Raw genomic sequence first — 15,781 nt, 5'->3', positions numbered from 1 at the left:
CAATGCCAAGTCGAGAGAGAGGAGGACGCAATGCCATACCAAGTCGGGAGAGAGGAGGACGCAATACCAAGTCGGGAGAGAGGAGGACACAATGTCAAGTCGAGAGAGAGGACGCAATACCAAGTCGAGAGAGAGGAGGACGCAATACCAAGTCGAGAGAGAGGAGGACGCAATGTCAAGTCGAGAGAGAGAGGACGCAATACCAAGTCGAGAGAGAGGAGGACGCAATGCCATACCAAGTCGGGAGAGAGGAGGACGCAATACCAAGTCGGGAGAGAGGAGGACGCAATGTCAAGTCGAGAGAGAGGAGGACGCAATGCCATACCAAGTCGGGAGAGAGGAGGACGCAATACCAAGTCGGGAGAGATAAGGACGCAATGTCAAGTCGGGAGAGAGGGGGACGCAATGCCAAGTCGAGAGAGAGGAGGACGCAATGCCATACCAAGTCGGGAGAGAGGAGGACGCAATACCAAGTCGAGAGAGAGGAGGACGCAATGTCAAGTCGAGAGAGAGGACGCAATACCAAGTCGAGAGAGAGGAGGACGCAATGTCAAGTCGAGAGGAGGACGCAATACCAAGTCGAGAGAGAGGAGGACGCAACGCCAAGTTATCTGAACAATTCTTTTTTCGAAAACAAAACTAGTTCAACAAAATTTTATTTTAGCTTCAATTGACGCTATCAAATTCGTGTAAATTCATAATAGGATGTCTGATGGAATAGAGATTATTAGAAAGTGTGTATGCTTTTTTGTTTTCTTGATTGAGTTTGTTCGTGCTACTCATACAAGATATGTGTAGATATTGTTTCTCTCGTGTGTTGTGTGCTTATCTCGAATCATTTCTCTAACGGCATGTCTTGATTCTCGTCGCTTTAATATATTGTAAATAGTACTTATATGTATTGTACTGCAACCAATCTATATAAACAATTATCTAATTACAAATGCATCTCTAAATTAAACAATACTTTACAATTTGAGCTATCAACTTACGTTTAAAGTTACAAATCTTAATTAAACACTGCAAGAAAACCTTGAACTGTCCACACACGAATTAATTTACATCCCTTAATGATATGTTGTTATCAAAATATACAAGCATGTACAACTAACTCTAAATTAAACGCTGCACTGCTATCCACTACCATTAATACATTCAATGAAAAGCTTTCTATAAATTAGTATTGTAATAAATAGCGTACAATTCACACATCATATTAAGTTGTAATCTGTCTTAAGATTTAATATTGTACAAGTATTACAAATTGTACTAACAACTCACAGAATTAATCATAAATCTGTTTCCAAATTAAACATTGAATTACAAACCAGACTATCGAATCAAAGTTTTGTTACAAATCAATGGACATAACTTGTGTTGTAAATGAGTTTACTCAACTTTGGTAAATACTTGGGAGTCTCCCAGAGATACTGGCGCCTGCATGCTCGTTACCTACGCCACACAGTATGTGTCTGGTGTTCTTTCTCACGTGCAGGGTGGACACGATCGAGTGATTCCAGTCGTTAGTGATCAAGTGTTACGTCAAATTCCGGTCTATCAATGCTGTCACGTAGTATAACCTTATTTGTTAATCAGACAATAGTTACAGAGATCAAGTATTTACTGCTTCATGGCGATCTCATTTTCTCTAGTGAATGATACAAGAGGAAATATATGGGTAGAAATTACAGGATTGTAGATGGTGTGTGACCTTGTCAAAGACACCAGCCTGTTGATATTGTTCAGGATGTCCATCAACATGTAATGAACCATATCATACCGCAAGTTTGCTTCAGCTTACTAGATACACTTCCCCATGCGCGTACTACAGTTTACTAGATACACTGTCCCGTGCGCGTGTTACAGTTTACTAGATACACTTCCCCGTGCGCGTGCTACAGTTTACTAGATACACTGTCCCGTGCGCGTGCTACAGTTTACTAGATACACTGTCCCGTGCGCGTGCTACAGTTTACTAGATACACTGTCCCGTGCGCGAGCTACAGTTTACTAGATACACTGTCCCGTGCGCGTGCTACAGTTTACTAGATACACTGTCCCGTGCGCGTGCTACAGTTTACTAGATACACTGTCCCGTGCGCGTGCTACAGTTTACTAGATACACTGTCCCGTGCGCGTGCTACAGTTTACTAGATACACTGTCCCGTGCGCGTGCTACAGTTTACTAGATACACTGTCCCGTGCGCGCACATTGACATCAGTAATAACTCCAACATGTACCACACCTCTAACGTGGGCTGGAGCACAGTTCTTATCAACATGCAGATTATGTTTTATAAATGCATGACTGTTCCATAAAATCTGATTCCATTAATCAGGTTGTCTGAAGGTATCCACTGGAGAACTGATATGAAGGAGATGGACGCCATGGCTCCCTCCTGATCTATCTCAATGTTTGGGTACAGGTTCTAACATGTAAGACATCACCTAATGTATGTTATAACCCTCAGACATCACCTAATGTATGTTATAAACCTCAGACATCACCTAATGTATGTTATAAACCTCAGACATCGCCTAATGTGTGTTATAACCCTCAGACATCGCCTAATGTATGTTATAACCCTCAGACATCACCTAATGTATGTTATAACCCTCAGACATCACCTAATGTATGTTATAACCCCCAGACATCACCTAATGTATGTTATAACCCTCAGTCATCACCTAATGTATGTTATAACCCCCAGACATCACCTAATGTATGTTATAACCCTCAGTCATCACCTAATGTATGTTATAACTCCCAGACATCACCTAATGTATGTTATAACCCTCAGACATCACCTAATGTATGTTATAACCCTCAGACGTCACCTAATGTATGTTATAACCCCCAGACATCACCTAATGTATGTTATAACCCTCAGACATCACCTAATGTATGTTATAACCCTCAGACATCACCTAATGTATGTTATAACCCTCAGACATCACCTAATGTGTGTTATAACCCCCAGACATCACCTAATGTATGTTATAACCCTCAGACATCACCTAATGTATGTTATAACCCTCAGACATCACCTAATGTATTTTATAACCCTCAGACATCACCTAATGTATGTTATAACCCTCAGACATCACCTAATGTATGTTATAACCCCCAGACATCACCTAATGTATGTTATAACCCCCAGACATCACCTAAGGTATGTTATAACCCTCAGACATCACCTAATGTATGTTATAACCCCCAGACATCACCTAATGTATGTTATAACCCTCAGACATCACCTAATGTATGTTATAACCACCAGACATCACCTAATGTATGTTATAACCCCCAGACATCACCTAATGTATGTTATAACCCCCAGACATCACCTAATGTATGTTATAACCCCCAGACATCACCTAATGTATGTTATAACCCTCAGACATCACCTAATGTATGTTATAACCCTCAGACATCACCTAATGTATGTTGTAACCCTCAGACATCACCTAATGTATGTTATAACCCTCAGACAGCACCTAATGTATGTTATAACTCTCAGACAGCACCTAATGTATGTTATAACTCTCAGACATCACCTAATGTATGTTATAACCCCCAGACATCACCTAATGTATGTTATAACCCCCAGACATCACCTAATGTATGTTATAACCCCCAGACATCACCTAATGTATGTTATAACCCCCAGACATCACCTAATGTATGTTATAACCCTCAGACATCACCTAATGTATGTTATAACCCTCAGACATCACCTAATGTATGTTATAACCCTCAGACATCACCTAATGTATGTTATAACCCTCAGACATCACCTAATGTGTGTTATAACCCCCAGACATCACCTAATGTATGTTTATAACCCTCAGACATCACCTAATGTATGTTATAACCCTCAGACATCACCTAATGTATGTTATAACCCTCAGACATCACCTAATGTATGTTATAACCCCCAGACATCACCTAATGTATGTTATAACCCCCAGACATCACCTAATGTATGTTATAACCCTCAGACATCACCTAATGTATGTTATAACCCTCAGACATCACCTAATGTATGTTATAACCCCCAGACATCACCTAATGTATGTTATAACCCCCAGACATCACCTAATGTATGTTATAACCCTCAGTCATCACCTAATGTATGTTATAACCCTCAGACATCACCTAATGTATGTTATAACCCTCAGACATCACCTAATGTATGTTATAACCCTCAGACATCACCTAATGTATTTAATAACCCTCAGACATCACCTAATGTGTGTTATAACCCTCAGACATCACCTAATGTATGTTATAACCCCCAGACATCACCTAATGTATGTTATAACCCTCAGACATCACCTAATGTATGTTATAACCCTCAGACATCACCTAATGTATGTTATAACCCCCAGTCATCACCTAATGTATGTTATAACCCTCAGACATCACCTAATGTATGTTATAACCCTCAGACATCACCTAATGTATGTTATAACCCTCAGACATCACCTAATGTGTGTTATGACCCCCAGACATCACCTAATGTATGTTTTAACCCTCAGACATCACCTAATGTATGTTATAACCCCCAGCCATCACCTAATGTATGTTATAACCCTCAGACATCACCTAATGTATGTTATAACCCTCAGACATCACCTAATGTATGTTTTAACCCTCAGACATCACCTAATGTATGTTATAACCCCCAGCCATCACCTAATGTATGTTATAACCCTCAGACATCACCTAATGTATGTTATAACCCTCAGACATCACCTAATGTGTGTTATAACCCTCAGACATTACATAATGTATGTTATAACCCTCAGACATCACCTAATGTATGTTATAACCCTCAGACATTACATAATGTATGTTATAACCCCAGACATCACCTAATGTATGTTATAACCCTCAGACATCACCTAATGTATGTTATAACCCTCAGACATTACATAATGTATGTTATAACCCCAGACATCACCTAATGTATGTTATAACCCTCAGACATCACCTAATGTATGTTATAACCCCCAGACATCACCTAATGTATGTTATAACCCCTAGACATCACCTAATGTATGTTATAACCCCCCGCCATCACCTAATGTATGTTATAACCCCCAGACATCACCTAATGTATGTTATAACCCCCAGACATCACCTAATGTATGTTATAACCCTCAGACATCACCTAATGTATGTTATAACCCCCAGACATCACCTAATGTATGTTATAACCCCCAGACATCACCTAATGTATGTTATAACCCCCCGCCATCACCTAATGTATGTTATAACCCCCAGACATCACCTAATGTATGTTATAACCCCCAGACATCACCTAATGTATGTTATAACCCTCAGACATCACCTAATGTATGTTATAACCCCCAGACATCACCTAATGTATGTTATAACCCTCAGACATCACCTAATGTATGTTATAACCCTCAGACATCACCTAATGTGTGCTATAAACCCCCAGACATCACCTAATGTATGTTATAACCCTCAGACATCACCTAATGTATGTTATAACCCCTAGACATCACCTAATGTATGTTATAACCCCCCGCCATCACCTAATGTATGTTATAACCCTCAGACGTCACCTAATGTATGTTATAACCCTCAGACATCACCTAATGTGTGTTATAACCCCAGCCATCACCTAATGTATGTTATAACCCCCAGCCATCACCTAATGTATGTTATAACCCTCAGACATCACCTAATGTATGTTATAACGCTCAGACATCACCTAATGTATGTTATAACCCCCAGACATCACCTAATGTATGTTATAACCCTCAGACATCACCTAATGTATGTTATAACCCCAGACATCACCTAATGTATGTTATAACCCCAGATATCACCTAATGTATGTTATAACCCTCAGACATCACCTAATGTATGTTATAACCCTCAGACATCACCTAATGTATGTTATAACCCCAGATATCACCTAATGTATGTTATAACCCCAGACATCACCTAATGTATGTTATAACCCCCAGACATCACCTAATGTATGTTATAACCCCTAGACATCACCTAATGTATGTTATAACCCCCCGCCATCACCTAATGTATGTTATAACCCTCAGACGTCACCTAATGTATGTTATAACCCTCAGACATCACCTAATGTGTGTTATAACCCCAGCCATCACCTAATGTATGTTATAACCCCCAGCCATCACCTAATGTATGTTATAACCCTCAGACATCACCTAATGTATGTTATAACGCTCAGACATCACCTAATGTATGTTATAACCCCCAGACATCACCTAATGTATGTTATAACCCCCAGACATCACCTAATGTATGTTATAACCCCCAGACATCACCTAATGTATGTTATAACCCAGACATCACCTAATGTATGTTATAACCCCCAGACATCACCTAATGTATGTTATAACCCTCAGACATCACCTAATGTATGTTATAACCCTCAGACAGCACCTAATGTATGTTATAACCCCAGACATCACCTAATGTATGTTATAACCCCCAGCCATCACCTAATGTATGTTATAACCCCCAGCCATCACCTAATGTGTGTTATAACCCTCAGACATCACCTAATGTATGTTATAACCCCTAGACATCACCTAATGTATGTTATAACTCCCAGACATCACCTAATGTATGTTATAACCCCCAGACATCACCTAATGTGTGTTATAACCCTCAGACATCACCTAATGTATGTTATAACCCCCAGACATCACCTAATGTATGTTATAACCCTCAGACATCACCTAATGTATGTTATAACCCTCAGACATCACCTAATGTATGTTATAACCCCCAGTCATCACCTAATGTATGTTATAACCCTCAGACATCACCTAATGTGTGTTATAACCCCCAGACATCACCTAATGTATGTTTTAACCCTCAGACATCACCTAATGTATGTTATAACCCCCAGCCATCACCTAATGTATGTTATAACCCTCAGACATCACCTAATGTATGTTATAACCCTCAGACATTACATAATGTATGTTATAACCCCAGACATCACCTAATGTATGTTATAACCCTCAGACATCACCTAATGTATGTTATAACCCTCAGACATTACATAATGTATGTTATAACCCCAGACATCACCTAATGTATGTTATAACCCTCAGACATCACCTAATGTATGTTATAACCCCCAGACATCACCTAATGTATGTTATAACCCCTAGACATCACCTAATGTATGTTATAACCCCCCGCCATCACCTAATGTATGTTATAACCCCCAGACATCACCTAATGTATGTTATAACCCCCAGACATCACCTAATGTATGTTATAACCCTCAGACATCACCTAATGTATGTTATAACCCCCAGACATCACCTAATGTATGTTATAACCCCTAGACATCACCTAATGTATGTTATAACCCCCCGCCATCACCTAATGTATGTTATAACCCCCAGACATCACCTAATGTATGTTATAATCCCCAGACATCACCTAATGTATGTTATAACCCTCAGACATCACCTAATGTATGTTATAACCCCCAGACATCACCTAATGTATGTTATAACCCTCAGACATCACCTAATGTATGTTATAACCCTCAGACATCACCTAATGTGTGCTATAAACCCCCAGACATCACCTAATGTATGTTATAACCCTCAGACATCACCTAATGTATGTTATAACCCCTAGACATCACCTAATGTATGTTATAACCCCCCGCCATCACCTAATGTATGTTATAACCCTCAGACATCACCTAATGTGTGTTATAACCCCCAGACATCACCTAATGTATGTTTTAACCCTCAGACATCACCTAATGTATGTTATAACCCCCAGCCATCACCTAATGTATGTTATAACCCTCAGACATCACCTAATGTATGTTATAACCCTCAGACATTACATAATGTATGTTATAACCCCAGACATCACCTAATGTATGTTATAACCCTCAGACATCACCTAATGTATGTTATAACCCTCAGACATTACATAATGTATGTTATAACCCCAGACATCACCTAATGTATGTTATAACCCTCAGACATCACCTAATGTATGTTATAACCCCCAGACATCACCTAATGTATGTTATAACCCCTAGACATCACCTAATGTATGTTATAACCCCCCGCCATCACCTAATGTATGTTATAACCCCCAGACATCACCTAATGTATGTTATAACCCCCAGACATCACCTAATGTATGTTATAACCCTCAGACATCACCTAATGTATGTTATAACCCCCAGACATCACCTAATGTATGTTATAACCCCTAGACATCACCTAATGTATGTTATAACCCCCCGCCATCACCTAATGTATGTTATAACCCCCAGACATCACCTAATGTATGTTATAATCCCCAGACATCACCTAATGTATGTTATAACCCTCAGACATCACCTAATGTATGTTATAACCCCCAGACATCACCTAATGTATGTTATAACCCTCAGACATCACCTAATGTATGTTATAACCCTCAGACATCACCTAATGTGTGCTATAAACCCCCAGACATCACCTAATGTATGTTATAACCCTCAGACATCACCTAATGTATGTTATAACCCCTAGACATCACCTAATGTATGTTATAACCCCCCGCCATCACCTAATGTATGTTATAACCCTCAGACGTCACCTAATGTATGTTATAACCCTCAGACATCACCTAATGTGTGTTATAACCCCAGCCATCACCTAATGTATGTTATAACCCCCAGCCATCACCTAATGTATGTTATAACCCTCAGACATCACCTAATGTATGTTATAACGCTCAGACATCACCTAATGTATGTTATAACCCCCAGACATCACCTAATGTATGTTATAACCCTCAGACATCACCTAATGTATGTTATAACCCCAGACATCACCTAATGTATGTTATAACCCCAGATATCACCTAATGTATGTTATAACCCTCAGACATCACCTAATGTATGTTATAACCCCAGACATCACCTAATGTATGTTATAACCCCAGACATCACCTAATGTATGTTATAACCCTCAGACATCACCTAATGTATGTTATAACCCCTAGACATCACCTAATGTATGTTATAACCCCCCGCCATCACCTAATGTATGTTATAACCCTCAGACGTCACCTAATGTATGTTATAACCCTCAGACATCACCTAATGTGTGTTATAACCCCAGCCATCACCTAATGTATGTTATAACCCCCAGCCATCACCTAATGTATGTTATAACCCTCAGACATCACCTAATGTATGTTATAACGCTCAGACATCACCTAATGTATGTTATAACCCCCAGACATCACCTAATGTATGTTATAACCCCCAGACATCACCTAATGTATGTTATAACCCCCAGACATCACCTAATGTATGTTATAACCCAGACATCACCTAATGTATGTTATAACCCCCAGACATCACCTAATGTATGTTATAACCCTCAGACATCACCTAATGTATGTTATAACCCTCAGACAGCACCTAATGTATGTTATAACCCCAGACATCACCTAATGTATGTTATAACCCCCAGCCATCACCTAATGTATGTTATAACCCCCAGCCATCACCTAATGTGTGTTATAACCCTCAGACATCACCTAATGTATGTTATAACCCCTAGACATCACCTAATGTATGTTATAACTCCCAGACATCACCTAATGTATGTTATAACCCCCAGACATCACCTAATGTATGTTATAACCCTCAGACATCACCTAATGTATGTTATAACCCTCAGACATCACCTAATATATGTTATAACCCTCAGACATCACCTAATGTATGTTATAACCCCAGACATCATCTAATGTATGTTATAACCCTCAGACATCACCTAATGTATGTTATAACTCCCAGACATCACCTAATGTATGTTATAACCCCCAGACATCACCTAATGTATGTTATAACCCTCAGACATCACCTAATGTATGTTATAACCCTCAGACAGCACCTAATGTATGTTATAACCCTCAGACATCACCTAATGTATGTTATAACCCTCAGACATCACCTAATGTATGTTATAACCCTCAGACATCACCTAATGTATGTTATAACCCCCAGACATCACCTAATGTATGTTATAACCCTCAGACATCACCTAATGTATGTTATAACCCCAGACATCACCTAATGTATGTTATAACCAAGGCGTGGCTTGAGGATCCTGTAAGTCACCTCAGACATCACCTAATGTATGTTATAACCCTCAGACATCACCTAATGTATGTTATAACCCCAGACATCATCTAATGTATGTTATAACCCTCAGACATCACCTAATGTATGTTATAACCCCCAGACATCACCTAATGTATGTTATAACCCTCAGACATCACCTAATGTATGTTATAACCCTCAGACATCACCTAATGTATGTTATAACCCTCAGACATCACCTAATGTATGTTATAACCCTCAGACATCACCTAATGTATGTTATAACCCTCAGACATCACCTAATGTATGTTATAACCCTCAGACATCACCTAATGTATGTTATAACCCTCATACATCACCTAATGTATGTTATAACCCTCAGACATCACCTAATGTATGTTATAACCCTCAGACATCACCTAATGTATGTTATAACCCCCAGACATCACCTAATGTATGTTATAACCCCCAGACATCACCTAATGTATGTTATAACCCTCAGACATCACCTAATGTATGTTATAACCCCTAGACATCACCTAATGTATGTTATAACCCTCAGACGTGATCTAATGTATGTTATAACCCTCAGACGTCACCTAATGTGTGTTATAACCCCCAGACATCACCTAATGTATGTTATAACCCTCAGACATCACCTAATGTATGTTATAACCCTCAGACATCACCTAATGTATGTTATAACCCTCAGACGTCACCTAATGTATGTTATAACCCTCAGACATCACCTAATGTATGTTTTAACCCTCAGACATCACCTAATGTATGTTATAACCCTCAGACATCACCTAATGTATGTTATAACTCTCAGACATCACCTAATGTATGTTATAACCCCCAGACATCACCTAATGTATGTTATAACCCTCAGACATCACCTAATGTATGTTATAACCCCCAGACATCACCTAATGTATGTTATAACTCTCAGACAGCACCTAATGTATGTTATAACCCTCAGTCATCACCTAATGTATGTTATAACCCTCAGACATCACCTAATGTATGTTATAACCCTCAGACATCACCTAATGTATGTTATAACCCTCAGTCATCACCTAATGTATGTTATAACCCTCAGACATCACCTAATGTATGTTATAAACCTCAGACATCACCTAATGTATGTTATAACCCTCAGTCATCACCTAATGTATGTTATAACCCTCAGACATCACCTAATGTATGTTATAACCCCCAGACATCACCTAATGTATGTTTTAACCCTCAGACATCACCTAATGTATGTTATAACCCTCAGACATCACCTAATGTATGTTATAACCCCCAGACATCACCTAATGTATGTTATAACCCCCAGACATCACCTAATGTATGTTATAACCCTCAGACATCACCTAATGTATGTTATAACGCTCAGACATCACCTAATGTATGTTATAACCAAGGCATGGTTTGGGGATGTTCTCATTCTGTTAGTCCTGTACGTAGGTACTGCTCGTCTTTTATTATTACAATGATGTAAGCTATCCACATACAACAGTATTGTATGTATCTTACATTCTGATGTTATAAATTATATAACAAAAGTATTTTAAACACACAAACAACATGACACTATCAATTGGTATATATTTACACGTGTTTATGTTCTAATGATGTTGGATAAATGACAGGATATTCAAACCATCCAACAACATCGCATCTCATTGACATTTGTAAATAAGTTGTCTTCTGGGTTTTTTTAATGCTGTGAGTAACGTCAATGCTTTTGAATATTTATACATGCATTTGTTTTGTGTTGTCAAATACATTATACATATACATTCAAATGTCCCTTAACGTTATTGCCCTGTTTTAGCACATTGTGTACAGACAATAGCTAAATGTTTATCACCAAGAATGTGTACGTTCGCCCCTGTGTTGATATGCAGGAAGAAGAGTAGAGATCATTGTTTTAAGTAACGATCTGGAGTATGGCTTTGGGGCGGACTACCAAGGCACTGTGCCATGTTGGCTCAGGTATCATATGTACCCGTGGGTTTTAGTACGTACCTATTATGTTAGGTAAACATCGCTCCTTACGCTCAGTCCTAGAAATGTTGACGTACAAAACCCTGGACATGTCCTGGATAGAGACCAAGTGTAAATGTTTGGCACGAGTATTCAGTAATACCGGATAGTTGAGAGCAGGGCAACAACGAAGAACTTTTTTATCTTTACCAATCTCACCCAGCGATGTATTTATGTGGTGTTTGTTGTTTTAAGCTTAAAACACAATCGAATTGTTATTTTCTGAAACTGCTTTAGTACGCATATCATTTTCACCTCGAATGAGAAAACAAGACTTCACGGAAATTTGTATTGACTATTTAATTACAACCAAGCACGTTCGATCACAGTTTCAAATTAACAGAAATTCTCTTGAATTGTTCTCAACAGACTGACATTATTCGGGAATTACAGCACCACCATTAGATCAATGCCCCGGTAACGATAAACATAGTTAGCGAAGAGATGCATGGGGATAACAGTTGGCCAATTCAACGAAATCTAATCAATTGCCATCGTTAAGTTCCTCCTAAAACTCACTAATCATCATCGTCTAGCTAATAAAGTTTTTCGAAGATAACGAGCTTTGAGAAAAAAAGAATTCCAGATTACAAACAAAAGTATCTGAAGATTTAAAGGTTTCAATAATAATTCAAATAAGATAATATCGTTATTTGATCCTACCTTGTACGACGTCGTAAGCTTGCTCTATGCTGGTGTGACAATTGTCCTTTGCGTACCTACGCTTTTGACCAGAAATGAATTGTTACGTAATCCAAGGACTTTTGCACAACTGTTGATCGCCTAATTTCTTTAAAGCCTCGAGATCGATACACTGTTTGTGAGGCTCCTCAAGACACAGGGTACCGTCTCTGCTTGGTCACACGCGCTGTGTGGCACGCAGTGTGCTTTGCCCTTCACTAAGACGGGAGCCTCGCGCGGTGAACGCTGTTACCCGTTGTCGACTCGGCGGTTAGTCTGTCCCTACGCTGTACTTACAGCCGATATGAAACACTGCGGTTGTACCGCTCCATATTAGATTGGTGTGTACTGAAGTGAAGAAAATATAATCTTAAGAATAATATAAACTTTTCTTTCTTTTTATATTTGAAAGCAATAAAGAACTTTGTTGGATGATGACTTCTTATCAGAGGAAGATATATCTTTAATTCTTCCTCGGGCTTTAATGAAATTTACTTTTCCAACCTAGTGATTAACACTGAAACGAAACACTCACTTTATTGACATTTCACCATATCTATGTTACAGCATTGTATTATTTTGTCATAATTCATCGTAAGATGAAGTCAATATCCATAGTTCCGTTTATCGATTCCGCACACCTATTAATACGTCCGTACAATAACAGATGATGTTACAGTAATTATTTAATATTGATAATATTTAGATGACATTAAATCCATTTCTGTAATAGTTGCGTGTTTTGTGATATTTTTATACACAGTATTGTCATCAAAGCGAAATATTGACAGCCCACATTTAGGAATTTACACTATTTTTTATGATATATTTAATATATATAAATGTAAACAGTTGATTAATTTCGTTTTTGTAATCCCTCGTGATTTTGGAGTTTTCGTCGATTATTTTAGTTGAGTTGCGTCTCGATTGTGGATGAATGCTGAAATTTATACATTCATAATTGCTCTTAAGTTTTCTAGCAACAGCAATGCGTGTTATAGGACGAAAACACTTAAAGCATCCATTGTCGATATAAAACGCAACCATTTTATATTATTATTGCTAAGTTTCTTTTCATCTTTTCACTCAATAAAACAATAAATCACAAAGTTCCACTCCATTCATGTATTTAAGCCTAAATATAAATTGACATAAAAGGTAACCTTGTCTGCTTCGTCATGTACGGAAATCGTCTAAACCGACCACGTTAAATTGTATACAAAATCAATTATCATAGCACCAGCTTAAAGTGTACCCCTCTCTTGGTCAACTTGTTTTCACACGAGGCTGGTTATACTGACAATAAACAGAAACTATGCGGAGTCCTTCATCAATAAAGACACAATACGTTATCTTTAAATAACAAAAACTCGACCATGTCGATATTATATACCCTGAAGAACTGGTAGAACCTAGGAACTACACACTCTTCAACATCAGCCGCTTACCTCGATCATTACAACTTACATTTTAAACTCTTACCGTACGATAACCGTGATTATTGTAGTTTTTCAATTGTTAATTTTCCAGTTTAGCAAAACATTATTTTTCCGTTGATTCTATTTTCGAGGATATGATAGAGGTCGACTGCAGACGGAAAGCTAACAATACCAAATTTAAGAGATTTAAGAGGTTGGTGAAAACATTGAAAATTTTGTTATCAACAGCATGGTCTCATTTCGGAATAGTATTTCCTTGTGTAATATGAAATAAGATATGTTTGATGTTTGCTGGTATGCGTAGTGGATCCGTTGTAAGCAACCTAGGTCTCATTATGAGAATATGGCTTTACCTGTATTTGAACAAGATTTACATGTCGAGTGCCGTTAATGAGATAGACGACGCTTACCTTCCTGGAACACATGATCAATGGCTTCTGTGAAAATCTATACTTTGATATTACCCTCGTTCTGTCAAGTTTGAGATGACGTTTTCGTTTTAATGTCTTTATTCTATGTTGTATATCAATCAAACTGTATCAGCCATCTGATTCACCTACAATGTATTCAAAACTCCAGACAGATCAATAGGGGAATCTAAAACGGTCTAAACTAATGAAACATTGAAAAAGAGGATATGGATCGATCATATAATATAATCTAATTTTATTAAAAACAAAATTTTATATTTTAGAAGAACTTTAAAACGAGTGCGTATTTTCTAGTTCTGTGCCACTCTTCACTCTAACTTGCAATAAGGTAAAAAAAAAAAGGAGACCAATATGTACCAGATACTCCAATGGGAGTAACGTCTTAAAACATTCAACTATAGATTGGCGTCATATATATAGCATACTTCTTTAATGGACATAAAACATTCAGCTGATGATTACCATGGAAACTGTAAGTGAACGAATAGTTACACTGTATTACCATAGGCACTGTAAAAACTAACACAATCATGTTAATTCTAGTCCTAACTCAAAATCGATTAAACGAGGGAAATGTGAAGTAAAGAACAAGTAAGTACGACCAGGTGCACAGGAAGAGCAAGCGTCATCGACTTCATTGACGGCGCCGTGTATCAGATCTAGTTACGGTCACGTCACCATGATGAGAGTTTGGGAGGTGACAACCAAGTCACCAGGCATGTCAACACTATCCCGTCAAAGTTGATATTACACAAGGTAATAAATGCGCCATAAACAGTAACTGTATACCATACATCAACATTATCAGCGATATTACTCAGCCTCAGCAGTTAAACGCGGCGCTGGTTGTCCACAGACAATCGATACCTATCGGTCTAGGACAAACCTCGGATTACTCGAATACCTCTTTTTCCTCGAACAAATGACACAGGTGTTCGAGTGGGTGGGGTTTTTCTCTATGATAATAGTATAATTTTGACGTACAGAACATCAGTTAACTGTATTGTAC

The 15,781-nt window shown here is 38.3% G+C and overlaps 2 protein-coding genes across 2 annotated transcripts in view; one reads left to right on the top strand and one right to left on the bottom strand.

Annotated features, from left to right (window-relative positions):
• The window catches only part of LOC117326462 (glutamate receptor ionotropic, NMDA 2A-like), a 131,854-nt gene extending 118,705 nt beyond the window's left edge, over nt 1-13,149 (bottom strand). Inside the window, exon 1 of the mRNA XM_033883213.1 lies at nt 12,885-13,149. The gene's annotated coding sequence lies outside the window, so the exon portion shown is untranslated. The remainder of the gene's footprint in view (nt 1-12,884) is intronic.
• On the top strand, nt 31-615 carry LOC117331335 (DEAD-box ATP-dependent RNA helicase 42-like). The gene has a single exon (XM_033890052.1). The coding sequence runs from the start codon at nt 31-33 to the stop codon at nt 613-615; it is 585 nt and encodes a 194-aa protein (XP_033745943.1).
• Nucleotides 13,150-15,781: the final 2,632 nt, after the last annotated feature.

Source organism: Pecten maximus, chromosome 1 (genome assembly GCF_902652985.1).
Source record: "Pecten maximus chromosome 1, xPecMax1.1, whole genome shotgun sequence".
Classification (NCBI taxonomy): domain Eukaryota; kingdom Metazoa; phylum Mollusca; class Bivalvia; order Pectinida; family Pectinidae; genus Pecten; species Pecten maximus.
The sequence above is the reverse complement of the archived record's forward strand: the minus strand, read 5'-3'. Positions and strand labels throughout refer to the sequence as shown.